Source organism: Balaenoptera borealis, assembly GCF_965194805.1.
Source record: "Balaenoptera borealis genome assembly, chromosome: 11".
NCBI classification, from domain to species: domain Eukaryota; kingdom Metazoa; phylum Chordata; class Mammalia; order Artiodactyla; family Balaenopteridae; genus Balaenoptera; species Balaenoptera borealis.
Window position 1 is genome coordinate 61,966,493 of NC_138868.1, and position 27,078 is coordinate 61,993,570.

General features: G+C 41.3%; 1 protein-coding gene and 1 long non-coding RNA gene across 23 annotated transcripts in view; one reads left to right on the forward strand and one right to left on the reverse strand.

Annotated features, from left to right (window-relative positions):
• LOC309606391 overlaps nucleotides 1–27,078 on the forward strand; it is a 190,886-nt gene that overhangs the window by 24,759 nt on the left and 139,049 nt on the right. The gene's annotated exons all lie outside the window — the stretch shown is intronic.
• The window catches only part of DLG2 (discs large MAGUK scaffold protein 2), a 2,068,078-nt gene continuing 2,047,917 nt past the window's right edge, over nucleotides 6,918–27,078 (reverse strand). For all 22 annotated transcript variants that reach the window (XM_082343299.1, XM_082343288.1, XM_082343300.1 and 19 more), the window contains 6 exons: nucleotides 26,238–26,288; nucleotides 25,064–25,165; nucleotides 20,652–20,824; nucleotides 18,459–18,568; nucleotides 13,395–13,486; nucleotides 6,918–11,657 (listed from right to left, as the gene is read on the reverse strand). In XM_082343299.1, coding sequence (XP_082199425.1) covers nucleotides 11,551–11,657; nucleotides 13,395–13,486; nucleotides 18,459–18,568; nucleotides 20,652–20,824; nucleotides 25,064–25,165; nucleotides 26,238–26,288 — 635 coding nt within the window. In that variant the 3' untranslated portion in view covers nucleotides 6,918–11,550. The remainder of the gene's footprint in view (nucleotides 11,658–13,394; nucleotides 13,487–18,458; nucleotides 18,569–20,651; nucleotides 20,825–25,063; nucleotides 25,166–26,237; nucleotides 26,289–27,078) is intronic.

A 27,078-nucleotide genomic window follows, 5' to 3' on the forward strand; every position in this document is an offset into this window, starting at 1 on the left:
CTGAAGACTTTATCCTGCAAATAAGAAATGGAGAACCTGGAAAGGCTTTTGTGCCCAGGAGGACCCCAAAGGGTGCTGCTTGGTTTCACTTGCAGCTATGAGAAACAAGCATTCTGATTAGAGTTTCTGGGTGTTTGTATCCTGTGATAACATTAAAATAATCATGCAAATCTGAAAAAAAAAAAAGAAGGTAATAGCAGAAACAGGACTTATTTATCTCATAGGTTTAGGCTGCATATTTACTCTTTTTTTAAAAAAGTTGACTTTAACTTGCTTTTAGTTTTTATAGAATGTTTTTGATTAAGTCTCCAGGCCAGGAAACTACCACTTCCAAGGGAATAAAACCTTGCATGTGGTTCTAAGGAAAGTGTTTTAATGCCCCAAATTGTAGTAACAGAAAAGAAGGCCTCATTACACCATTTTACTTTGAAGCAGGTCTTTGATGCCTCAGATACTCAGTGTTACAAAGAAAACGGAAGCTCTCCATCTCTACAGATTTCCCTGATGAGCGTGGGGATTGTCCTACGTCTTGACTACTTGTCCAAGTTGTTTCTTGCTTCCTGAAATTCTTGCCACCTATTAGGCATACCGGTTCTGGAATACCAACCTCCATATCTCACACTAATCTTACCTGGCCCTCATCACCCACCTGGCCAGCTAGACTGTGCTAATTGTCGTCTTAACTGGATATAGGTAAGCCAATCAGGTAGCCAATGTGATTGGATGGGGAGGTGTTTTGTGTGCATCTCAGCCCATGGATAGTGATACTGTTGGCTCGAAATGCCACTACAGATGTCTCCCTTTCCAGAGCCAATGCTGTGATTGGACTGGCCCTTGTGGTTTTTACTGTGATTGGAAAACACCCTTAGCAATAACCCCTTTGAAAGGACAAGATTTCTTACTCACAGATACTGGAAGACACATGGCATGCCTGGGGCCACACAGAGAGGTTGTGGATGTGGGGTGTGCCGATGGGGAGAGGGAGAGAGCAGGGGCGGAGGGGGGCGGAGAGAGAGAACCTGGCGTTCTGCTTTTATTGGAGTCGAGGGTGGGGAGAGCTAGGGTTTTGCAGGTTCACTCTTTATTGGTGAATTTAATACAAAAGAGCCCGAATTAAAGTGAGGAAAGGGAAAAACAAGCAGTCAAAGGGTTAGTTATCAGAGTCAGCCAGAGAAGTCTAAAATGAAGGAAACTTCAGCGGTAGGCGACCTGGCTCTTTCTCTAGTTGAGTCGCTGGCAGTGTGTTTATTGGAGATAGCAGAGTTTGAAGTGGATACCTGGGTAATCAAAAGCTTAACGTTAGGCATTTGCATTACAATTAAAAAATAAACAACTCTCAGGGTTTACACCACAGGATGAAATATCTGGGGGTTGACAGATTCAGGAATGCTAGTGAAGAGACTCAATTTTGACATAAAGATTCTTCCCAGGGTGTGAGCAACAGGGCAAATCGTGAGCAGGTGTACGTTTGACTCCTAGATGTCAAGTTCTCTCTCCCAAAGTTTTTCTGCACTCACTGGTCTGTTTTAGAGCTTCTGTGTTTTAATTCTCTCTCCCTCTCTTTTTAAAAATGTCTCTGCTCCTAGGCCTGCATTCCTTTGGAAGACAGGTTGTGCCCTGTGCATTTGTTTTTTATTCCAGTGTCTAAATAGAGCCTGGCTCCAAGCAGGTGGTTATTGTTTGCTGACCAAACGTGTAAGGAATGATGGCAAGATAAATAAATAATAAAAAATGCCAGCTTCTTTGTAAACATTTTTCTTGTGGGGCATTTTAAATTAAGCAACTGCTAGCTCTTCCTTGCCTGAAATGTTCACTTAAATACTCCAGATTTTAATGTTGACTGACCCTAGGTTTAAAACATGGCCTATATTCTTATTACTTTATACCCTGAAGAATTTCAGGTAGTCAAAATCAAACCACCAGTTGTTAAGGAAAAGGATTGTGGATTTGAAGCCAGATTTGGTGGCTGTAGTCAATTAGAATGAGTAATATTATAAAAAGAAATTGGCTTGGAAAGACCAAAGGGAGAGATTTCCTTCACTGGGGGGTTATTCATACAAGAGCTGCTAGATGAGGGAGCACATCACACACAGTATTTCTGCTGAAAGGTTACTAAGAATAGTCAAGAAACAGGAGTGGCCCATGAAAAATCAAACAATCCAATTAGGATCTGTGGGGAAGGGGACTCTTCCTCTCTCCCCCACCAAGCCCTCTGGTGCCTTTTGGCTGGTTGAATTGAATAATTAAAAGGACCGTAAGGCAGATGAACAGGAGAAAATCAAATTGTATCACCTACACATGGGGAATTCACATAAACACGAAGGATTCCAAAGACAGTAAGGCAAGACAAGGCATATACGTCATTTTGGACTTAAGGAGAAGGATATAGGGGTCTGGGACTTCAAAGGGAAGTAAGGTAATTCACAGGAAGATGAAAAGAGTTAGTGTTTGGTAAATAAATGTTTGCTGGGTTATCCAGAGGCAGTGGCCACAGAGAGGACTTTGATCAAAGGGCCTTGCTAGGTTCCTCTCTGTCTATCACACCTAGTTCATAAGTTATTTATGGTGATAGCGTCTTCCGGGAACAGGCCTATCTTAAATTATCTATCTTAGATATCTTTTAGGCAGTCAGGGGAAAGTTCAAAAGTTCTTCCTGAGTCTTTTAGGCCTTGCTTGTTTTCAGCTCAAAATAATCTGCGTGCAGAGTGGCACATCTTGGGCAGCTTGCCCTGAATCCCATCAGATTCAACCTCTTACCTTGTTAGTTTTACATTTTTGTTGAATAGAAATCAACTGTTCTCTCTGAGGAACTCTAATTCTGTTACTAAGGAATAGTTAATTCTAATTGGCTATCTAGAGCCTCAAGGAATTTGAAAATTTTAATGTCCCCCTGAAAATAAAGTATTTTTCTTCCCTTCTCCTTTCAGATGGAAAAAGAGTCAATTGTATTTTGATGAAATGAAGCCTGTGCTGTGTGCTTGTCTCCTTATTTGAACATTAACTTTCTGTGTGCTGTATTCTGCACAGACAGATCCTCCTTTTGAAGCCTGGAAGAGCAGATGGTACCTGAGTCAATTGTCCAGACAAGAAGAGGAACCAGAACCAGGAAGACAGGACAGGGCTTAGGAAGGTAGAAGAGACCTGGTGTCTCTCTCAGGCCTTGCTTTTCTGGCTTTGAATAGTTCAGATCAGTGATGTTCTACTGATGTGTTGGTGTTAGTTGTGAAGCATGTTGTAAGTCACTTGTCATTTAAGTTTTTTTTTTCCCTCATCTGCAAGAATACTTCAAAATTTTTAATCCTATTGGCGGGAATTATTTTAAGCAAAAAAAGGGATTATTTTGGTAAAGAAAAAGGATTAAGAAACACAGTATCTGAGCCACAGGTCATCAGGCCATGTTAATTTTACCTAGATTAAAAAAAAATTTTTAAAGATTTTAAATTAATTTTTATTGGAGTATAGTTGCTTTACAATGTTATGTTTTTATTTTTTAAAAATTTATTTATTTTATTTTTGGCTGCGTTGGGTCTTCGTTGCTGTGCGCGGGCTTTTCTCTAGTTGAGGCAAGCGGGGGCTAATCTTCATTGTGGTGCTTGGGCTTCTCCTTGAGGCGGCTTCTCTTGTTGCGGAGCACGGGCTCTAGGCGCGTGGGCTTCAGTAGTTGCAGCATGCGGGCTCAGTAGTTGTGGCTCGTGGCTCTAGAGCGCAGGCTCAGTAGTTGTGGTGCATGGGCTTAGTTGCTCCACGGCATGTAGGATCTTCCCGGACCAGGGCTCGAACCCATGTCCCCTGCACTGGCAGGTGGGTTCTTAACCACTGCGCCACCAGGGAAGCCCATACAATCTTGTTTTAAAAATTTTTAAATTAATTTTTATTGGAGAATAGTTGCTTTACCTAGAATCTTAAAAACAATCAAATAAAAGACTGAAAAATTAAATTCAAGATTTAGATTTCTCTCATGAAGGATGTGGACCAGGGCTTTGGAAACAGAAAAGGTGTATGTTCACATTTGGAAAAAGCCATCAGTTTTTCAGTTTCTTTACTCCGATTTAGGGCCTTGACTTAGATAGTGGTCATTTTTTAGTAGGTTTAGGTGGATGTTTCCAATTTCACTCTCTGTCTCAGGTGGGTGAAGAGGGTCTATGCATTGGTTTGTGTGGCTCTGAAACTAGGACCAGTGAGGAAAAGCTAGGAGGTGGCAGAGAAAAGGACTAGTGGTTTGCGTTCTCCGTGGTGGCACCCCATCTTCAGGAGGAGAGGAGGCCCCTGGGAGCTGGCTGAGTGCGGGTCATGGCACTGTTTCTCAACGTGTGACTGTGACTGACAGTAAGAAATACATTGTACACCTGACACAACATGAAACAATATTCATCCTTACTACACGTGAGGCACTCTAGAGTTTCTATTTCTTTGAAAAAAAAGTGCTGGTTTATGACCCACTGGTGGGTGGTCAGTAGCAGTGTGAAAAATTGGACTGAATTAGAGCCTGGTGACTCCAGTGTCAGTATCACCTGGGAGCTTGTTAGAAATGTGGGCTCTTGGCTCCTCCCCACACCTCCTGCATCAGAATCTGCATCTAAGGCGATCTTACAGTGAAAGAGGAATCAAAGTTAACCACCGTGATTCAATCCTATTTGTATTCCAGCACGTGGGAGCAAAGGGGATGGAGAGTGCAGGCACTTTTCACCGGTAGCTGACATCGTGGGGAAGCAGTGCTGAGTCAGGCATGGATTCCGTGTCTCTCAAGCGGGCTACAATCTAGTAAAATTTTTGACCTCAGGTCCAGCTGTGCTTGAGGGACCCCTGGGAGGTGGGAGAAAATGGCCCTGTGTCACATGGCGGGTGGCCAGGTGCTGGGCACTAAGCCCATCCCATAAATCAAGTTATCTGTTATTTCCCTTTTGTTATAGCCAATCTTTAGCAAAGTTTGCCTAAGTATTCCAGCTTTGTCCCAACTGTGCTAAGGGGGATTAGGGACAAGGTCTGGACTTGACAACGGCTGTAACATTGGAAGGGGGAAAGGATCAGTTTCATGATTGCAATAGTGCCTCCTGAGATGTCCCGAAGGGAAAGGTGAGTCACAGAGCACAACGACTGGGGTTATGAGACTCAGCAGTCCCGGGGCGTAGAAGACATTGTCCCCTGACAACTTCAGAGACTCTGGGTCTGGTTTGTGCCGAGAAAGCTGGTGGCCCCTCTACAAATGTTCCTTATCTTTGTGCCCGCCCCACTGAGGCTTTTAAATTCTGTCGCTGGATGTTTAGTCTCAGAGTATCTACAAAACGTCCATGGTTGCGTAGCTAGGCCCTCTTAGGTTCAAAGATGTGCAGTCATTTCTAACTTTTGAGACTTCCAGAATGATTGTGTTTTAAAAATAGTTACAAAGAAACGAATTAGGACCCAAAGAAAAGTCAAAAGCTCTTCTAGCCTTTTTCCCCCCTGAATAAACACACCCATTATTGAGTGAATCTGGCTTTTTGTGTAGTGTTACCACTAATATTAAACCTGATAAGACTGTGCAAATGTTAAAAATTGAATAACAGTTGGAATGTGAGGCCTGCATTGGGCTTGCAGCCTCAGTCAATGCCTTCTGCTGCCTCTGATCTGCTCGGCTCACTGCCGCCAAGGACCATGGACAGAGGCAGGGCAGCTGGTGGAGACTCCTGCCAGCGCACTGTGCTGGCCAGGGCGGTATGACCAACAAGTCTGGCTTCCCCAGTGGCTGATCCAATTATGTGATAGTTTATCGTGAAGCAAAACGTACTTCAAAGTGATCACTTCAATGGTGAAATTTCACCCTTTCCACGGGAGGAATTTGTTTTGGTCCCCCAGCTGTCAGACCTGTGCTGTCTGAATGTCTACATGACAAGGAATATGTTTAACCGGGAAGGAAGAATCATCTGGCAGATTCAGGTTTTCAAGCCTGACATTTGTGGTATGCTCAGCTCTTTTGAGCTGGTATGTTTTTTGGCCCCAGTACATATGGAAAATTGACACCTTCTTTCCCATTTATGCCTTTCTTTGCATCATTAGTATCAGACAAGAAAAAACTATTTCTATTCTTAGGACCTTCTGGAATCTCCCAATTTTGAAACTGGAGAATTGATTTTTTTTTCAGCTAGACGTGAGGGTCTTTAAAAAACCTATCATTTGGGTTTCCCTGGTGGCGCAGTGGTTAAGAATCCGCCTGCCAATGCAGGGGACACGGGTTCGAGCCCTGGTCCGGGAAGATCCCACATGCCGTGGAGCAACTAAGCCCGTGCACCACAGCTACTGAGCCTGGGCTCTAGAGCCCATGAACCACAGCTACTGAGCCCGCGTGCCACAACTACTGAGCCCGCACGCCTAGAGCCTGTGCTCCACGACAAGGGAAGCCACCGCAATGAGAAGCCCGAGCACTGCAACGAAGAGTAGCCCTCGTTCGCTGCAACTAGAGAAAGCCCGCGTGCAGCAACGAAGACCCAACGCAGCCAAAAATAAATAAATAAAATAAATAAATAAAAAAACCCCAAAATACCTATCATTTAATACCTTGTTCACCCTTGGCAAAATCCTGATTAAAAGTAGGCAAGATGGCAATCAAATATTTAAAAATATTCAAAAGCAGCACTTTCAGCTGCTCTAGGCAGTGCCAATATTTCTCAGAGCAAATCTACTCTAACTACACTTTAGCTCTAAAATCAGACAAGTCTGATAAAAATAGAAATGAATGATTCTATTCTTCGTGAAATAAGACAAATTATGCTTTGGGAGAAAATAATTTGCTATCAAGTATAAAATGTTTTAATATTTATATCTTATAATAAAACCATGACATGTTTATAAACACTCTATCAAGCATTTTTACAATGGGGCCACCGCTGACAACTGGAAACGCAATAAATATGCAAAGACACACTGAGTATGAAATATACATCTTGATTTTATAATCGTGTGTGCTTTATTTTTTACACAAATGGAATGGAAGTGTCGAATATTTACACTTAACAGGAGTGTAAGCTGTGCAGTGTCTCTGTAAACTCCAGCCCAGGCAAGGAGTATGTTTCCCTCCCTCCCATGCGGCACTACAGCTCGATGGAGACGCATCCTGTCAGAGAGAAGCACAAAACTGTCATATCGAAAGGATCTCACGCATACAGCCTGGTGCACTCAGAAGTTAAGACACATTTAGGAAACACAGATTCAAAAAGGAGAGAAAAGTTTGCCATCTCATGTCAACCTTGTCATTTGGTTGTCTGTCGTCATGAGTTGCTAGGGAGCTTCTGTATTCTATCTTTTAGATGACCTTTGTCTAAATCATTCACCTGTCTTAGCTTATCCTCAGCTGCTACAAGAAACTGCACAGCTGTACAAGAAATGATTTCTGAAGCACAGTTTTCAGTGAGGAAGGATATTTACAGACTAAAGTGTGTGTGTGGGTTTCCATCCACATTCATTTGTACCCAATGTAGTATGTGTATACATGATAGACATACCACATATACCATACGTACAGAGAAGTAAAATGTATATCCACAGAATTCTGTAGGGAGTCCTCTTTCAAATCAGTTGTCATAGGAGGTACTCCACATACTCTAAGGGAAATGTCCCCTTTTGTCCTCTTAGGAGTGACAGATTACTATGATAAACTTAGGAACTAGCCTGAGTCTTTGACTTAAATATTTTTGTAGGAATTTAGGCAGGACCAAGACAGGAAAAAAGAGATGTAATTTCACCAGCAAGTCCATTCAATCTCACCAGAGCAGTCACCAGCTGAAAAGCAGAGGGAGCTTCACGTGAAAATAGGAAAAAGAAAGTTTATGAATGGAGAAAAAGTCTCTCTCTCCAAACCAAGGTGATGGCATGGCTTCCATGAGAAGGAAGAGGTTTGGTGTCAGAATAATTGCTGGGGCCAGAGTCTGCCTTTATTGAAAGGAAGTGTCCTCAGAGCCGTGGGATGGTGCTGGGAGTGGGCTCACTTTGGACCAGGCTTCAGGCAGAGAGGCGCCCAGGTGCCGGCAGGGCCCAGAGCACGTGCATCATCACTGCCAGGGCAGCGGTGCAGGCTGGCTCAGTGAGGCGTGATGGAGCTGGTTCCAGTGCAGGACCTCATTCACGCTCAGCTTTGCTTTCTGGGCTGCCTAGGTGAAACGGTGACCCAAAGAATTTGTGTCATTAGTCCAGTGTATGGACTTGCTGTCTGAATCAGCCATGAGCCCTTATAGGACAGAAATACTAAGGAGTGGGTTATGGGAGAGGAGATGATCAGAGATGTGAGATGAGAAAGGACAGGAAAGGTGGAGAAAGAGGAAGAAGAGGAAGGGGAGAGACTGAGACTAAAGGAGAGACAGACAAAGAGATTGGGGATCAAAGGGGAGGGAGTAAAGAAGGAATGCAGGAGAAAGCCAACAACTCAGAGAAGACGGGATGGAAGGATAAAAGGAGAGGTACACAAAAGAGAGCTGGAATGAGACAGAACTAGGAGGAGAAGAGCAGAGGGAAAGAATGAGAAGAAAAAAGAGGCAAGAGCCATAGGAGTGGGGAGCTTTTCCCTGGCTCGGGAGTCCTGAAGGGCTGGCAGTAGGATCTAAGACAGCTCACAGGCACCTGAGTGCAGGCTTCGTAAAGATGGGTGCACTCAACAGAGCCAACCCAAAAGCTTAGAGCTGGGAGAAAAAGCCTGCAAAGAAGTGGCCAACAAATCCTGTGGGAGGAGAGCAAAAAAACAAACGCCCCTGCAATTAGCTGACAAATGGGATTTTGATTTTGGTAAAGCTGAGACCCCCGTGGTGCTACACATTGTACCAGAGCATGAAAAATAGCACCAGTGACACGATCTGGCACTTTTCCGAAAGGGCCCAGCATGTGAAGGTGACATTGCGCCCCCAGCAAGCCTTCAGATTGGAGAGAGCTCTCGACAAAGTTTGCAGTGTTAGCACCAGTCTGGCCCCAGGCTCCAAGTGCATTTGCACCAGTTGTAATCTGGGTAACCTTCATGCCACTTCCACACAAGTCGTCAGATTTGCTGCAAAACACACTGGTTCACTGGAGCCGTAGAGACCTCAACATTGGGAAGCGCAAGACAACACAACAAATGGAGGTGTAAATTCTACAGGAAAAGACCCTCTCACCAATTGGCTTGGTGATTCTTCAAGCAAATATATATGTATATATATATTTATATAAATCTACATAAAAAAATCAGTGCAAATGCCAATTCTAATCAGAAGCATCTACACTAGGAAAATAAATAATTATATTACTACAAAACCAAGGGTTGGTGGTTCAATTTGATTGTACTCAGCCACAGCAATACTTAATATTAAATGGAAAGCACATCACATGACCCGTGGAAACATCTATTCATTAATGACAGTCCTTTAAATAAATGGTTGCATGCTTAGTTGAGAAACCAAAGAAGTTATCATGGTGGCCTAAAAGTAGAGCTGGGATCAGGAATGGCATTCTGGTGGCAGAAAACTTCTGGGAGCAAGATTGTTGAAAGCAGGCCTTGACCTGAAACTGGCGAATTGCAGACATGGACACATTTTTGACATTTTGAGCACTCCAAGAAGTCTTGGGAAATTTAACTTTCATCAGAGGGAAAAATGCACTGCTAGCCCTTCCATTGGTAAAGGTAGCCTCAAGACTATAGGTAGATGCATGATTTTGCATTTTTGTGTTTGTTTTGGTGACTGCAGCCAGGCAGACAGTGGTATTTTAGTGTAAGACAAATAATGCTTGCTTTTGGAAAGAGACCCTCATTCTGAGCTCTGATGTTCTTACTGTGAAGAAGCCCCATCACTGCTGATGGCTGTCTCTTGCTCTCCCATCCCAGCCTGCATGCTGGTTTGCTGCACAGTGTGGCAGAATCCCTGCCAGGTCTGGATGTACCCCAGAGATAAGGCGATGGGGCTTAGTTTGGGCATGTATACAACCCAGAGTTGAGTAGTTATTGAGATCACTGAAAAGTCTCTCTCTAAACACCCTGGGCACAAGCAATGCTGATGTCACCATTGGCTCTAAAGTGGGATATAGGCTTCGGGAGGTTTCTTTTTATAAATCATCATTATTATAATTGCTAAAAAATAAACTTGGTCCAGGTGCAGCCCCCAAGAAAGGCAGTTCAGTTGGTTGAGCTCAAAGTCATTAATGGTCTTTCCTGATGGTTCTATCTCTTTGTCCGGTACACAGAAACAAGAGTCTGCACCCCTCACCCCCCGCAACCAGATGCTTCCCTTCTCTCTCTCTTCCTCAGAGAAATAGTGCATCTTGGGACAGATCTCTCCATGGCTCTATACCTTCTCTGGCTATTACAAAACCCTCAGTTACTTGTGAAACAGACAAAAAAAAAGTCCTAATTATTCATGATGGCCAAAATACTAAGTGATCCTTTAAGAACTGTATGTAAGTTAACTAGGAACAACATTATTCAACTATTTGCATGGCAGGCCCAGGTTGTTTAACAAGAGAAAAGCAAAAGCAAAAACTTCCCTTTACATCATTTGCATGAGTTTGTCTCTGAAAGCCATCAGCTTAAAAAAATGCATTAACCAAATGTCCTCCAAAAATATTCATGAGGGTAACTCATTAAGGGATGTGCTCCATGGGAGTGTATCACTAATGTGGAAGGGAGATCATGGGAGGTAAGTGAGGGAGAAGTCTTTGTCAGGCTTCAGAAGGAACTCAGATGCTCTCAGTGGATCATTGGCAACAAAAGGGAGAGTGCAGCTTTCTGTTCTTGAATTGGATCATCTGCAGATAGTGCATACATTTAGTCTTTCAATTAATTAATCTTTACAAAATATTTCACAAAACTTCTTTAACCTATAGAAATTCATTTCTATACATTTAATATATTTTTATTATATAAATTATTCTCATCTTTAGTGCCTTCTTTAAGTTTATAAATGGCAAAATAGACAATAAACAATCATAAAGCTAATCCCAGGTGGAATCCCCTCCTCTCAGTGAGGTCAGTCGTCCACACACTCGCAAATTTTATGAAATGCTCGTCTTTGCAGATGCCAGGAAAAGAAACTACACACTTATCCTTCCCTGATATTATGCCATCTCCAAAGGGACTCCTTTTTTTTCCCTTCGTTCTTTCTTTTGCTTGTTAAGAAATCAAAGGAGGTGCATAGTTATAAAATTCGAAGTGTACCAATTACAGATGTGGGTAATGGGAAGGTTGGTGAAGTTCAAGTGCTGGCAACTTTTCTTTAAAGCAAAAAACACAGGGAGCTCAGCAGCTAAATCAGCTCTGGACATCTGCTGGGTGAGGAGGCTGCCCATCTCTTGGGCACAAAGCCCGTCAGAGGTTCGTCCCTACCCCTGGCACTCTGAGCAAACCAAAGCCTTCCCGCGTACTGCAATGTCTTTTCTGTCCCACCCTTTGGCCCCTCCTTCTCCTTCATGGCTTCACACAGTTTGTGTTGTACATTCATAAGAATTCACATTGACTGCAAAAACATAAATGCAACAGAAACATAAAAGCCTCCAAGTAGTATATTATATATATTTTGTTCTTCTAAATGCTCTTCTGTCATTGTTGGAGGTGCAGTGGCTAATTTATAACTTCTCCTTTGAGGGAATCCAGATGAAAGGCCCAGATTGCTCTTCAATAACAAGCTTGCATTGGTTATAGATATCTTCTAAGGTGTCACCTTGGACAATAGCTAGAACAAAAGCAAACACACTGGAGTTAGGAATCACTCGCTGGCTGGTGAAGAACAACCATCAATCACGCAGCAGAAGCTCAAATAGTGACAGACAAACTCATCAGGAAGCTTAATATTACTTTTTATTAGTAAGAAAAAGCAGAAATTCACTTAAGCAAAGTCACAACAATGATTTTAAAAAATCCTTACAAGGCATGTCCTAGATTGGTAATAAATGCACCATGGTCTTCCTACTTTCTACATGTCGCTCTGCAGTTCTGCATAATGAATCACTCATTTATTTAAATTTTATGGGTGTGTACTCTGGGCCAGGCACTGAGCTAAGCATTGACCAATTTTCAGATTGAGAGCTCCCTGTTATCAAAGAGAGCCAGACTTATATTCTCCGTACTGTACTTATTTTGTAAGGGGCAGAAATTCAAATATTTTAGACACAGAGGAAATAATAAAGATTTTAGAAGAAACTTTAGTTAATCTCCTCAACCCCCAAAACCTTTAAAAGAAAACCCCATTCATTCTCCAAGTAATCTGGTAAATTGAGATTTTACCTTACAGGGCTGTTTGTAGTGAGAACACCTTATGGGCAACTAGTAAAAAACATAAAAATAGGAGGAAACAAACAAACTGTGTATTACCTAAAACACCAAGTCACTTACAGTAGATTTAAATACATTTTATTATCTCCTTTGAACAGCAGCTATCTTGTAGATAGATATCCCAAACACATCAGTACTATCCGTATGACACTAGGGCTTAAAAATAAATTGTGACTGAAACATGGTTTAGATCTGCACAAACAATCCTCAGAATGTATTGATTATGATATTTTATTCCTGAATATAAACCACTGGTCAAAATGTACATTATTTTGATTTAAAAGAACATCTTGCATGTTCTTTTACGATGAAACATAACTCATATCTTTGTTATTAACCAAAATTTTACTTAAGATTTACCCAATTCAACATATTTGCAAACTGCTAAGCCCATGGCATTTTCATATTCTGAATGAAAGAAAAAAGAAAACACCAAACTTCATGCAAGGTAACTCAGGAGGAAAGTTCTTGTTTTTAAACCATCAGTGGTAAGGCAAATTCCATAAAGTTTGATTGCTCTTTGGATTTGATCAGTGTTTCATGAAAGCATGTTAAGGATAAAGAACTCAGGACGTGATACCCAGGACAAAATATCCCCCCAAATTCATGTTTCCAAGGAAATATTTAAAAAGAAAAAAAAAGTTTTGCATTGAGACTTGACATGGAATTAATTGAAACACAGGAAGTGTTTCAACATTTTCTTCAAGTGCTGCTAATGGGGAGACAGACCCATAGGTCCCTGAAGCAGAGGACAGAGGCCCTGGGCTTGCTTCCCAAGAGTAACTGCTTTGGACGGTACACATTTTGAGCCTTAAAAGTTTCTTTTTCAAATTTTCTGATGATCTCAGGGAAAGAAGCTGAATGAGGTTATTAATGCTTAAAATCTCCTTAATAGCAGGAGATAGCTCAGTGGCATTTGCCACTCATGGTTTCGGGTAGGGCCAGTGGGAACCTGGAAGCTGAATCCAGAGAAGAAAGAAACCAGAGTTTTGGATGAAATGGGAGAAGTAGAAGGAAATAAGGGGTTTTTAGCAGGAACGTCTTAGGGCCCAGGTACACCAGGCCCAGAGCCCTCTCTATGCCAAATGTCAGACAATTTATCTCCTTTCTCACAGCACAGATGTAAATGAAGTTTTACCTGTAAAATATTCTCCAAATTCTTGTTCTAGCTTAATTGCACGGTCATAGGTTTTCTTGGCTTGTTCCTCTGTTAAACGCTTATTCATCTCCCTGGGAAAATGAGAGTTTGCTATCAGAACACAAAGGGAACATACCAAATCCTGAAAAACTACAATGCATGGCAAAAATGAATCCTGCAGGAAGCCTAGTGTAATCTTACAGCAGCCTCCTGGTCCTCATCGGGACGCCTCTTTGCTGGAATATTTTCAGCCACAAGGACTCCCTCCCAGGGGGCTCACTCTCTCGGAGGGCAGTCTCTTGGTCCCACGTGGGACTGAAGCAGAATCTGTCCTGTCATGATTTCCAGTCACTGGTTCTGTCCTCTGCAGCCCCGCAGAGTAGGACTGAACCTCTTTCCTCCATGTCAGGCCCTCGGGTCTTTAAGTCAAGTGCTGATGTGTCCCTCGAGGCTTCCGCTCTTCCAGAAAAAACTGTCCCGCTTCCTTCATCTATTCTCTCATTGGATATAATTTCCAAATCCTAACCTTCCTGGCCACCTTTCCTTAGACTTTGTTCTCATCTATCTCAACCTCTTTTAAACATGGGATGTAGAATTGAACGCAATCTTCTGGGGTGGCCAGAGGGAGGAGAGGAGAGGAGATGGAGAGAAGGGAAGACACATCACAGCCTTTCGGAGCTCATTATATCTAAGAGAACAAGACTTGACTGTTCTCAGGTCCTGACCTCGCAGAAAGCTTTGATCTCTCGACTCTCCCATCCTCCCCAAGGGCTGCTGTTCATCTTCAATGTGGGCAGGAGACACGTGGAGTGGAGAAAGAGACAGTGCTTCCAACGAATGATAGAAAATGTGACAGGCCCCTCAGGCGTGTGTATCTTTCAGGCCGAAGAAGCATTCTGTAGCTTGCGCAGCTCAACTTCTGCAAACGGTGAGGCATGCCTATAGCAACAAGAGCCCTGAACTTCCTCTGTTTTTATAATCAATGGAATTTCAAGGAGCTGCTAAAGATGGCTTGAATTAAAGATACAGAGAGAATGGAACAATCAAAAGCGCTGGGACCAAAATATTTTCAAACAGACTCTAAGCAAGTCATATCAAATAGTGAGCCAGAGAGAGGAGCTTGGCAAGAAGGAATCTCCGATGCTTATTTTGTTTATTTTTGTTCGGATAGAAGAACGGGCTGTAAAGGAATTATGCTGGGCATTCTCTGTCCTTCTTTCTGTTAGTCTGTCAACCATTGGTGTATCATTTAACTGTATGTTAGTGCTGCTTAATCAATCGTAAGATTATTTAAATTCAATCTAGTCTCAAGGACAAATTGAGGAGGGAGGAAAAGGGAGAATAACCTAATCTATTGGTTCCCAACCAGTGTCAGCTTTATCCTCCCATGTCCTCTAGGTGTTAACATTTTTTGCCAACCAAACTGTACTTATTAAGTAAGAATTATTTTATCTTCCCAGTTTTTCTTAATCAAAGATTGACAATCATTGCCTCTGATCATCATAAGAATACCAGTGTGACTGCACTGACAAAAGTTCAGCCAAGAGCAAAGACAGTTTGGTTGGTCCATCGGGATGCATCACAGGTGCAGGTAGAATTTTGAAGGCATTGCTGCCTTAGCATGTCACTTTAGGAAGCCAGACATCTGGGTCTGGAGCATGTAGTCTCAGGTTAATTCCTTTTTCAGAGCAAGTAACTGAGGTCAGAAGTAGTAAAGGGACTTGCCTAAGGTAAAAGAGTGGATTTGATGTAAGAACTCAAAGTTTTGGTTTTTTTTTTTGAAACCAGTTTTTAGTGAAATAGACTTTCCAGTATACCAAGACTTTCTTTCAAAAGAGGCCCTTATTTAGAAAAACACAAAACAAAACTGAAGTCTGACACTAACACAATTCTGGACTTGATGTTGATGGCTGCAATACACAGAAGTGGGAGTTTCCTGAAGTCTTGTTGTTGAAATCAACTCATCTTCAACTGAGGGATGGTATCTATAATTCTCTTCCTAAACAGCACTAGCCCTAGAAGCTTTGAGTGGCTGTCACTCTTGGGTGGCAGGAGATGCTGGGCTAAACCAAGGTATCTTCTCACAGAAAGAAAGTGTTTTGCTCCAGATGTCAAGAAATCATGTAGTTCTGGATCTTCTTTGACTTCCCTGGCCCATACTGGGTCTGTCTTCTCTGAATTCCCTTTGCATTTATTGTAGCAATACTGAATTTAGGATTTTATCCTCTAATACATGAACTTGTTTTGTCTCCCTGCCCAATCTGCTAGTTCTTTGAGGGCGGAGACCATGGCTTGTTCACTAGCATGTGGCATGGAGCTGAGTCAACACTTAACATATTGAATGAATAAGTGAATGAAGAAATGAATCAATGAATGACTGGAGAGCTAGACAAACATAATTATGATACAGCTGAAGACAGAAGTAAACACAGGCCATCATGGGAGCAAGAAGGTAAAAGCAGATTGGGGTGGAAGCGTGGAGGGCCACAGGAAAGCTTCTTATTGCCATGGGATGGGGGTGGGGAATAGAAGTCACATGGCGGCACAATGTAAACAGACACCTCTTTCATACACGCCCTTGATTTTATGCTCCTCTGAAGAGTCAGCTACGTATGTGCTAGTAAGTGCTGTGGTTTGATGTGGATGAGGCACTTGAGAATAATGTGTGTGATGATGTATCAGTGCCTAAATGTGACAGCTGCCATGCTTTTGTTCCAGGTGACCTAGCATTCACCCCTCCCTGAGGAATGGGCAATTCATGCCAGCTTTGCTCCTGAAGTAAAACCCTCAGAAAAAGAGTGAGCTAGAAAGTAAGCATCTAGCATTTCCTAATAAGATCACATTGGTTTGAATGTCACCGTTACGGCACTAAGCATATGGCTGCAGCAAATGATGTCAGAGTCACTGTCTCATTGCGGAGTCCAGCCTTCAGCAGGTTTAATTTTCCTTGCTGATACGTGGCCGTGACAGGGCCCTAAGGCAAAACTAAATAAGTCATCTCATAGTTGTGGAAAGCAGTAGACCTTCTCCTACTGGGCACCAGATGGGAACATCCCCCAGTGTCGCCCTGAACCAAACGCGCAGCTGCTGCTTCTCCCTCAGGCCTCCCTTCCCCGGGAAGCCACTTACCCCACTGCGTGTTTATCATGTGAAAACTTATTTTTCTATTTCTGAAACAGGCCTTTAAGATGCTGTTCCCAGGAGGTGGGGGCCATATTTCTATTCTTCTTATTAATGTTAGCAGTACTAATAATATTTATGAGGCCCTTCTCAGATTATAAATCACTTTTACGCAAGAAAATTTGTGGTTGCTTAATTCACTTTGCTCAAGGCCCAACACAGTAGCTTACATGAGGAGGAATTTAATATGTACCATTAGGGATAATACTATCAACAACCATTATTTTATCTTCAACACATAGTTTTCCACAGTGCTAGCTGTGGGCAAAGCTCTTTATGATATAATTTAATACCTAAATTCATGGGGCAGAAGGTACTAAGAGTGACCTCCTGACTTTATTTTTTCATCCTGGTAAGAACCTTTGTCCATCTTTTATTTATGGGAGTCTATTCTGCTTTTAAGATATATCTCTGGCAATTTCCCTAGAGATCGACTATGTATTTAACTTAATTCTCTTAGACTGCAATTCCAGCTACCGTCGCTTCTTCCTTCTAGAGAGGGCGCCGAATAATTGGTCGATATCCTATACAAGTAACTGCTTTCTCCCCTGGGATGAATGATTTCATTTTCTTTGGTCTTTCCATAAACACTGTTTTCCAGTACTTTGTGGTTCACTTCTGAACCCTGTCAAATGCTCTAATGTCTTGAGGCCCAGATGGAGGCATATTTGGGCAAAGCTCTTACAATGGACACACTGGTGTCACCTCTTGTGGCCTCTTGGGAATGGCACTGTTTACATGGTTTGTAATGATAAAAGTTTTATTCCTCTTACAATAAAGTAACTTGAAATCTTTTATAGTAATAATAGCTACCATTTAGTGAGTGCTTATTATATGCCAAAGACCATATGGAGAACTCTACATTCAAGATGCTGTTTAACCTTGACACTAGCTCTGTGAGGTCTGCATCATCAATGTGCTTAGTTTAGAGGTGAGGAACTAAATCTTACAGATGTCAAGCAAATTGCCTGAGCTCTCACATAACTGAACAAGTGGCAAAGGAAAGAACCAAACTTAGCCTGATTAATTTTCAAGTCCCTGATCTCAGCCTTTTTGCTCTGCTACTTTTATGGCTACTGCAGCGTCACTTTTGTATGAGAGTGGTTTACAAAATAATGCCACCAATTTCTATCAAATTGGCACAAAAAATACTGTTACTTTACAGCCAGACCATGAATATCTGCCCATTTTGTTTACTGAATTTTGCAGGAAGATATTTCACACGTTCTCTTAAAGATAAAAAGAACCAAAAAATCCAAGTCATGCATTTTCCCCTTGTTTATAAATGTGCACAGGTCTGGAGCTATTGGTTAAGTTTGTAGATGTTTTACTGCCAGGCCACTAAGAAAACTCCCTATTAAGGATAGTGGTCTACATAACATGAGGTTTTAATTAAGGAACATGAGAATTCTATGCTATAACAACGTGAAATGCCAATGGAAAGAGTCTAAAATATTGTTTGCTCCCTCTATGAAAACCCACACATTTAAAAAAATTTACTAGTGGAATTGCTCTCAAAAGAGATAATTGAAAGATGATTGCTTCCTATCATTTGGAAAGCAAAGCAAGATAAAACAAAAACAAACCAAACCAACCTACCTTCAAAACAGCAAGACAAAATGAAAATATCACACACACAAAAACAACTTGTGAAATGAAAATAAAAATCAAGAAACATTAGTGAAGACATTTTAAGGAATTATTGACATTATGTCTCTAGTGGTTCAAAAGAACTTTCACCTATCATTAAAAAAGGGAATTCTTAAAAAAAAATCAACAATGGCAGTTCCCATTTGTAAGCATTTATGACAAAGAGCTCTTAACAATTTGCTCTGTCGTACGGAACAGGGGGCTGGATGAAGGCCGCCACTGTCCTCCACTTACATCAGAGGTTCCAGAGACTTGGGTTTAATGAAGATGGCAATGGGATAGAGCTGGGCAACTTGTAACCGCTTGATAGCATTTCCTGATACGTCAAGTATACAGTGTTTGCCCTGGAAGAAAGAGAAGAAAAATACGGAGTTAATCCAGGAAGAATGATCATAATCAAACCAAAAGAAAAAAAAAAAAGTAATATGTTTTAGAGGGAGGTAAAGGATACTGGATTTCAAATTTTGAAAAAGAATCACTGCAAAGCATAAACAAAAGTTGATATACATGGTCATAACCAAATGTTTGCAATAATTTATATTTCTTACTCCTTTACTAAGTGTCTGCCACTGGGATAGATATTTTACTTGTGTTATCTCAGATAACTTTATTTCCTTAAATAAATACCTGATGCTTTGCACAAGGAAGCTGTGTAGCCATATGTAATATGACTGAGTCCACTCTCATGAAACGCTCATAAACCATCTCTGAAAACAACTGCCAAAAAGAAATTCCCAAATTGTCAAAGAAGAAATTCCCTACCTATGAGGTACATATTATCAACTGCATTTTACAGAAGAAAAGACTAAGGCTTAAAAATACTAACTTGCCCAAAGTCTCAAACCCAAGTCTTATTGGTTGGAATAAATAGACACCTTATTGTCTCACCCTGACCAAAGATAAATCTGGAAGAATGGTAATCATGTGAGTTTAGAACAATCCCATAAACATTTGCTGAGTGTTTATATGTATCCTGCCTTCGATATGCTCAGTCTAGTATAAAGCAAGGACAGACACAAAGAGTTACCTTAAATACTTTATCTTAAATGCTGAGAGATAGGCTTGCATAGTGTCTGTAAATATCTTGTTTCTTAACAAATAAAAACCCTATTACACTATAGCACACCTCATTTAACTTGGTTTCCACTGCAATGAGTGCTCAGAGCAAGGAGCTGCTTTATAAAGTATTTCTGGAAAAACAGACACATTTGCCTCACATCATATTCTGCCTCTTGGAGGGAAATAGCTTCATTATCCCGAGGCTAAAGAGCTTTACAAAAGAAGAGAAAAAGCATACTATGCAAATAGAAACAGTCCTAAATCAATAAAAGGGGATAAAAACTCATCCATAATATCCATGTAAGAATGAAGAGAGTCCAGTGAGTACTTGAGCTTTTATAGGAGAAACACACTAAGACGGCTCAAGCCTTTATCACTTAAATAAATTCCAAGTTTGCTATCTGTGAAATGCAGCAGTTATACAAAATGTCTAAATGCAGTTTGATTATTCACTGGCCAGAACAGTTTGAGATAACAAAGGTTGTGTCTACGAGAAAAGATGCCATTATCTGGGAAGCTGATTCGAAACAGTATGATATAGCTCAAAGAAGCCAACTTTCCAGAGAGAAGACAGCAGACCCACCTTCTTACTGTATTCTCAGACAGACAGGAACGTTTCTTGTTTAATCTTTTTAACCAATACATTAAAAGGGAAAAGGTTGTGTCAAATCAAATCAATCCAACAAATATTACTGATATAACAAATATGACTGCCTCTTCACTCTTTTTTTTCTTCTATGAAATTGGTTCTCTGTGTTCATAGGAGATTGGGATCTTTAGGCAGATCTTAAAGGTACACTGAAGTGCTTTCCTATCCTATTCTCTCTTGAACATTCTTCTCATTTCCACGCCCTTGAAATTATCAGGAGGAGGGGAATCACAGCATCTACACCTCCTCTGAGTTAAAATATCTGCCAGCAACAGGCCAGGCAGTCCTCCCCATCTATCTACCCCTCCACCATGAGGATCTCGAGTTTTCAGGGAGATAAAAAGTTAACTCCTGCTAACAAAAAGAACTGAGGACCCTGATCTAAACAACGAAGAGTGACAAAGTTTTTAAAGTAAATTCAATGTTGTGGCCAAAGATAAGTGAGTCAAGGACAAAGTGAATCTCCATAAACTTCAAGCTGTTAATTGCCTTTAGGTTTATAAGCTCCCTTTCCTCCTCTCCCCGCCAGGTCAGTCTTTATTGAGATTAGAATAAAGATTAATGATCTTGCTCTAAAGGGATTCTCTGCTTAGAGGTCTTAAAAGGAATATTTAATCAAAATTTACAACTGAAATCAGGAAAGAGTAATGACCAAAAAAATGCAGTTTGCCACTTGGGAACCTTCTTCAGGGGAGACGTAAGATGATTGGGGAACATACCCTTTCTGCTACAAATCTCACAGATTGCACACTGGTTCCATACAAGTTGTCATTGTACTGGCCGGCTTCTATAAACTTGTGCTCTTGGATGTCTTTCTCCATTTGTTCTCTGGAAATGACAAAGTGATAGTCTCTGCCATCCACCTCGTAGTCACGCTTTGGCCTTGTAGTATCTTTATAAAACAAAAAAGATGAAAATAAGGTAACTTTATACTCATAAACTTCCTTTATACATATTTTTTTACACCCTCAACATAGATATATAAGAATATGTAATATGAAGGACCATGACGTAGTAGCAGGTACCAGGCTTAGCCTCCCACTGTAAAGACTATAAAACTAGATAAAATATATGGAAATATATTTTCAGGCATCAGACAACAGGCAGTGCTGGGCTGTTAATACTTAAGAGCAACATGAAGGGACTCTGCATTTACTCCATTTTCATTTCCAAATGGAGAGTGTCTAAGGTCATGTAGTGCTAGGAGACTCTGAAGTTCAGCCAGACTGTGCATTTGGATGAGACGCCAGAAGGGCCGCGTTTTATGAGGTTACTCTCGACTTACTCTCGACCCACCTTCACAAACTCTAAAACCAAGTCAAAACTGGAAGAAGCCGATTTGTCAGTAAATTATTACCCGCCAGAACAAAAACTTAATATTCTGTAAAGGAAGATAACAAAATCCAGATGATCAATAACGCAGCATCACCATGTCTAGCACATGATAAAAGATTACGGGACAAGCAAAGAAGTAAAAAAATGTCTCACATTAAAAGATGGACATGCAGTATAAATATATTCGGGGAGTTTAAAAGATGTAAAATGAGATGGTCACAGTTAAGGAGGGACTAAGAGACATCAACTCTAACCATAGTTAGAAATGGTTAAACTTTTTGGTAAGAAGAGAAGGGAAAATAATTTAACATTATAAATAAAAAAAAAAAATCTTAAGATAAATATGGCATGATATCACTTGTATGTGGATTCTAAGAAATACAACAAACTAGTGACTGTAACAAAAAAGAAGCAGACTCACAGATATAGAGAACAAACTAGTGGTTATGGGGGGGTGAGGGGGTGGGAGGTACAAACTACTGGGTGTAAGATAGGCTCAAGGATGTATTGTACAACACCGGGAAGATAGCCAATAATTTTGTAATAACTGTAAATGGAAAGTAACCTTTAAAAATTGTATTAAAAAAAAGAATACAGGAGGGAGTAAGATACATTCTACACCTGCACTGCTCAGTGTGGTCACCAGCAGCCCCATTCAAGAGCACTTAAAATGGGGCTGGTCCATACGTGTAAAATACACACTGGATTTCCGAGACTTACTACCAAAAACTATGAAATACCTCAATAATTTTTATACTGATTACAATTGAAATGGTATTGTTCTGGATATATTGGGTTAAATATAATTTATCCTTAACATTAAAAAAATGTTAGGGGCTTCCCTGGTGGCGCAGTGGTTGAGAGTCTGCCTGCCAATGCAGGGGACACAGGTTCGAGCCCTGGTCTGGGAAGATCCCACATGCCGCGGAGCGACTAGGCCCGTGAGCCACAACTACTGAGCCTGTGCGTCTGGAGCCTGTGCTCCGCAACAAGAGAGGCCACGAGAATGAGAGGCCCGCGCACCGCGATGAAGAGTGGACCCCGCTTGCCGCAACTGGAGAAGGCCCTCGCACAGAAACGAAGACGCAACACAGCCATAGATAAATAAATAAATAAATAAAATTTAAAAAAAAAAAAAAAAGTTAAAATATTTTTGATCTTTGACCCAGATATTCTTCCTAGAAATCTATCTTTAAAAACTATCAAAACTTTGGATGAAGTTTTATCCTTAAAGATATTCATTATATTAATTTATAAATTATAAATAATTATAACACATAATTATAATTGTATTTGAGTTATAATTCATAATATTGAAAAGTAGAGAAAACCCAAAATACCCATAAGTGAGAAAGCATTAATTATGACATAATAATCATTTAAAATAGTTATAAAATTTTAAACGATATTAAGCAAAATAAATATCTATCTATCTATCTATCTAATATGTGCCCAATCATGGGAGAAAACGCATGAAAAGAAAGAATAGGTAGAAATCTATGAAAATATTAGCAGTGATGTTACCTCTGGGTACCTTGTGGGATTCTGTATATTTTTTATTTTGTTTAACTTTTTATCATTTTCCATGTTTTGTACAATGAACATGTATTGATTTTCATAAAATAGTGCTATGAATTAAAAAAAGAGAAAGAGAAGACTATGCAAGGTGGAGGGGACGTAAAAATGGTGCTAAAGGATTTTTCTTTTTCTTTCAAAAGTGGAGGAGCAAGCTGGGAGCTGTGACGAATGGCCTAGGGTTTGACTTGATCATTTCTATCTGGAGTCTCTCTCAGGGTATGTTCTGTGGCAAGGTCTCTTCCCAGAATCCTTGCTGGGAACAGTTTCATGAGATAGCACAGTCATCCTAGTTCCCTCCTGCCCATGTACTGCACACATGCAATTCTTGCTATTCTTCTGTATTCCGGGAGACATCTGCAGTCTTGAAATGTAAGAGACACTTCAGAGCATAAAGCTTAAAAACTGTAGAGTGAGAAAGAAATATCTGTTGAGATCAGATTTAAGAGCTCGATGATCTAATAAATTAAAATTCCCTGGTGGGTTTGTCTATGTACACAGAAGGCCTCTATGTATTTTTATGTGACACAGTGGGAGTAGAGATGGAAGTGGTGAGTGGGTGGGTGGGGAATGGGAGGAGGGAGAGCAGCTAGACTCTTTTTTTTTTTTTTGTATTATTAGACTTTATCGGTAAAGCTAAGAATCGAGCAGCTAGACTCTTACAGGCATGTAGCCCTGAGTGTATCAGAGGGACCCGGAGACCTGACGATTGTCCATAATGACAAGAAAGCAGATTGAAGTTTGCAGTGGTCAGGAGGGTGGGTTAAAATTTTATGATCCTTCTTGTCTGCATCTTCCCAACTCCTGAGGCTGTGAAACACTTGGGAAAGGCTATTTTGTTTTGGATTGACACACGGCCCAAAGTCATCCTGAGGTGATTTTAATAGATGGCTTTGTTTCTGATCTCTTTTATTGTAACTGAGGGTGATCATCAGTTAGATCCATTAAACCTGTAACCTGCCTTCACTGACTGAGCTCGCTTTGTTGTTACAAAAAAAACTTGCATGTCCTCCAAGCGTCACACAACCCAAACGATGTGTTTGCCTGAGCTGTTTTTCAGGAACTCAGAGTCAGCTGTGTCCAGTTCGAGCTTGAGCTGGTTAAGACCACCGACCCTCCAACTGGGCAAGTGCCAATGTCCACTTGGTGACCTTCTGACATCAGGGGGTCCCAAACTCCACCCTCAGAACATGCTAATGCTGCCATTTTCTGAACATGCTTGCCACGAGGAAGCCTGTAGCTTACTTGCACCTGCACAGAATGACATTTTCCTCACCTTTTTCTTCTTTCCAATCACCCTTCCCCATGCTCCCCACACCTCAGACCGCCCTGCTCCTTCGTCCCACAAATATCCCGTTTCTCGCCTTTGGGGAGGCGAGTCTGAGAGTCTGAGATTCGTTCTCCAGTCTCCTCACTTGGCTGCCTCGTGAATTAACCCTTTCTTTGTTGCAAACCTCGGCATCTCAGCGTTTGGCTTGCTGTGCGTTGGGCAAGCGAACCTGGTTCGGTAACGTTATTCTATGGGAAAAGATGCTTCAGTGGCATTTCCATCAATCAATAAGAACATACCGATGCCTATCAATAATCCTATGCTATTTTATTTATTAAAAGAAAATATTTATTTTTTATTTATTTATTTATTTTTGGCTGCATCGGGTCTTAGTTGCAGCACGCAGGATCTTTCGTTGCAGTGCGTGGGCTCTTTGTTGTAGTGCGTGCGCTTCTCTCTAGTTGTGGCGTGCAGGTTTTTCTCTTCTCTAGTTGTGGTGCACAGGCTCCAGGGTGCGTGGGCTCTGTAGTTTGTGGCACGCGGGCTCTAGCTGAGGCACGCAGGCTTAGTTGCCCCGCGGCACGTGGGATCTTAGTTCCCTGACCAGGGATGGAACCCGCATCCCCTGCATTGTAAGGCGGATTCTTTACCACTGGACCACCAGGGAGGTCACTTTTAAAAAAACAAACAAACAAACAACCTATGCTATTTTAAATGCTATGGGAGATACAAAGAAAGCATTCATCCTGCCCTCTAGGGGACCACATCATTTACTCACTAAATAGAGAACGACACATGGCAGCATAGATGAAACGTGTTCGGCGGGGAAAATTAAATGAGATGCCTGGAAAATAGGTAACTGATGGTATCTGAATCACTGGAGAGACTACTGGAGGAACAGAATTACATTTTATCATCTCAAAAGGAGACAAGCTTTGTTTAGATACTTACGAGGCACACAGGAGCCAAATTTGTCAGGGAATTCAGATATCAAGTCGTCATTGATCCGATCCTTCATGGGGCCCAGGATAATCACTGGCCGGGTATAGTTTACTGCAGAGATGGAAAGGAAGATGCAGATGAGGAGAAAGACTTGGGAACCACTGTGATCTTAAGGCAAAACTGCCAAACACCAAGAACTGGTAAGGGTATGACTTCGGTGGATAAATTGCCCATACAGCCCTGCATAGGGAAATTGATGTTTAACACCCAGTGTGCTGGCTGAGTCTACTTTCTGGAATTTATCTACTTTCTGGAATGTTTAACACCCAGTGTGCTGGCTGAGTCTACTTTCTGGAATTTATCTACTTTCTGGAATGTTTAATACCCAGTGTGTTGGCTGAGTCTACTTTCTGGAATTTATCTACTTTCTGGAATGTTTAATACCCAGTGTGCTGGCTGAGTCTACTTTCTGCAGGGAAAAACAACTGCAGTGTCTGTCAATGAAAAGAAACATTTGGAGAGGTTTTGCTTACTCTACAGTTATGCCTACACAATGTCAAAACAACTACTGAATTTAGTCAATTGAGTGGGAGAAAAAAGATTCCAAAGTAGCTATTTGACCATTGTTTAGGCAATGACTTTGAAAAGTAATCATCAGCAGTAATGACACCTTATGTTTTTATAATTTCTTTTCCTTAGCTCAAAATACTCTCCATACTCTGCTTGGATTTTCCCAATTCCTTTGTAATCATGGGGTTACAAGGAACTCTAAAGTTCATTTGGTACAATTCCTCCTCTGATGCCATTAGCCTCTGTATAAATTCCTCCCAGGCTTCGGAGCAGCCTAGAAGGTAGCTTATATCTTACGACAGGTCTGCTAAAAAGCCCTTCTTAATACTGAGTGGATGTCAATCTGCATGGAGATTTTATGCATTGATCCTGCAGGTGGGGCTCTTTATGATTTGGATGTGCTCTTTCCCATCTGGAAGGCAGTTCCATTCTCTTGGGAGCTGTCTTTGCCCACATTCAGCAGGGAAGCTGTTTGCTTGGTCACAGGGCCAAAGAGAGAGCACGGTCTGGCCTGCGAACTGCTGACTATTAAGGAGTTTATTTTCCTTAGTCCTTCACTCTTTCCCTCCTGCAATGGTGTCAATCAGGAACCAAAGCATGCTGGGAAACTTACTTTCCTGTCTTGTGACAGGCTCATAAGAAAGAATGAAGTCTTCTTGCCCTCCTGAGAAGAGAAAAAAGGAAAATTACGGTGGACTAACAACCAATCACAAACCACAGCTACAAGTCCTGCTCTGCAACCCAGGAAACAGACCCACTTCAGGGTTAATTTCCCTGCTCTCTCCCTCCTTGAACCATTCCCCAAATCCCTTCACCCTCATAAAGCTGTTTAGCACTATTACAGTGTCAGGTGATCGAAGGTATAAGTCTAAGGAACAACTGGAGGCTGGCCGTCTAAGAGACCGCCTTCCGTCTGACACTGAGAAATGCAGCACTATGGCCTCATATCCAGCATTCCTACTTAAAAGGAACCCATTGAGTTCAAGGAGAGGGTCCTTCCAATAGTTTACTGCTACATTACCAGAATTTCTGGACCTTTTATTTCATCTTCCGTTTTATTTCCCAAAGAAGAACGTTCAAAAGCAAATGTCTGCTTGTTTCGTTTATGAGACAAAACTTCATCAGCACACACTACAGGGCTCGGAGGATTTTACTCTGTTAGTTCATCAAGAAAACGCTGGGTCAATTAAGAAGATAAAAAAATTGAGGAGGACCCTATATCACTGGTTCTAATTGCTGCTAAATCTAGCCTTGAAACTTTGAAAAGAGAAGTAAGGAAGACAATGTAGCATAAGGGTCGGCCCCCTCCAGTGTCATTTGCTATAAGCCTTCTGATTCACGATGACCCTCAGGTCAACACATAACCATGAAAAGCAAACTGGTTTTAGGCAATTATTTTTTTTAATCATCTATTTTGCCCAGTTGATGAACTAGGCACGAGATTAGTCTGATTC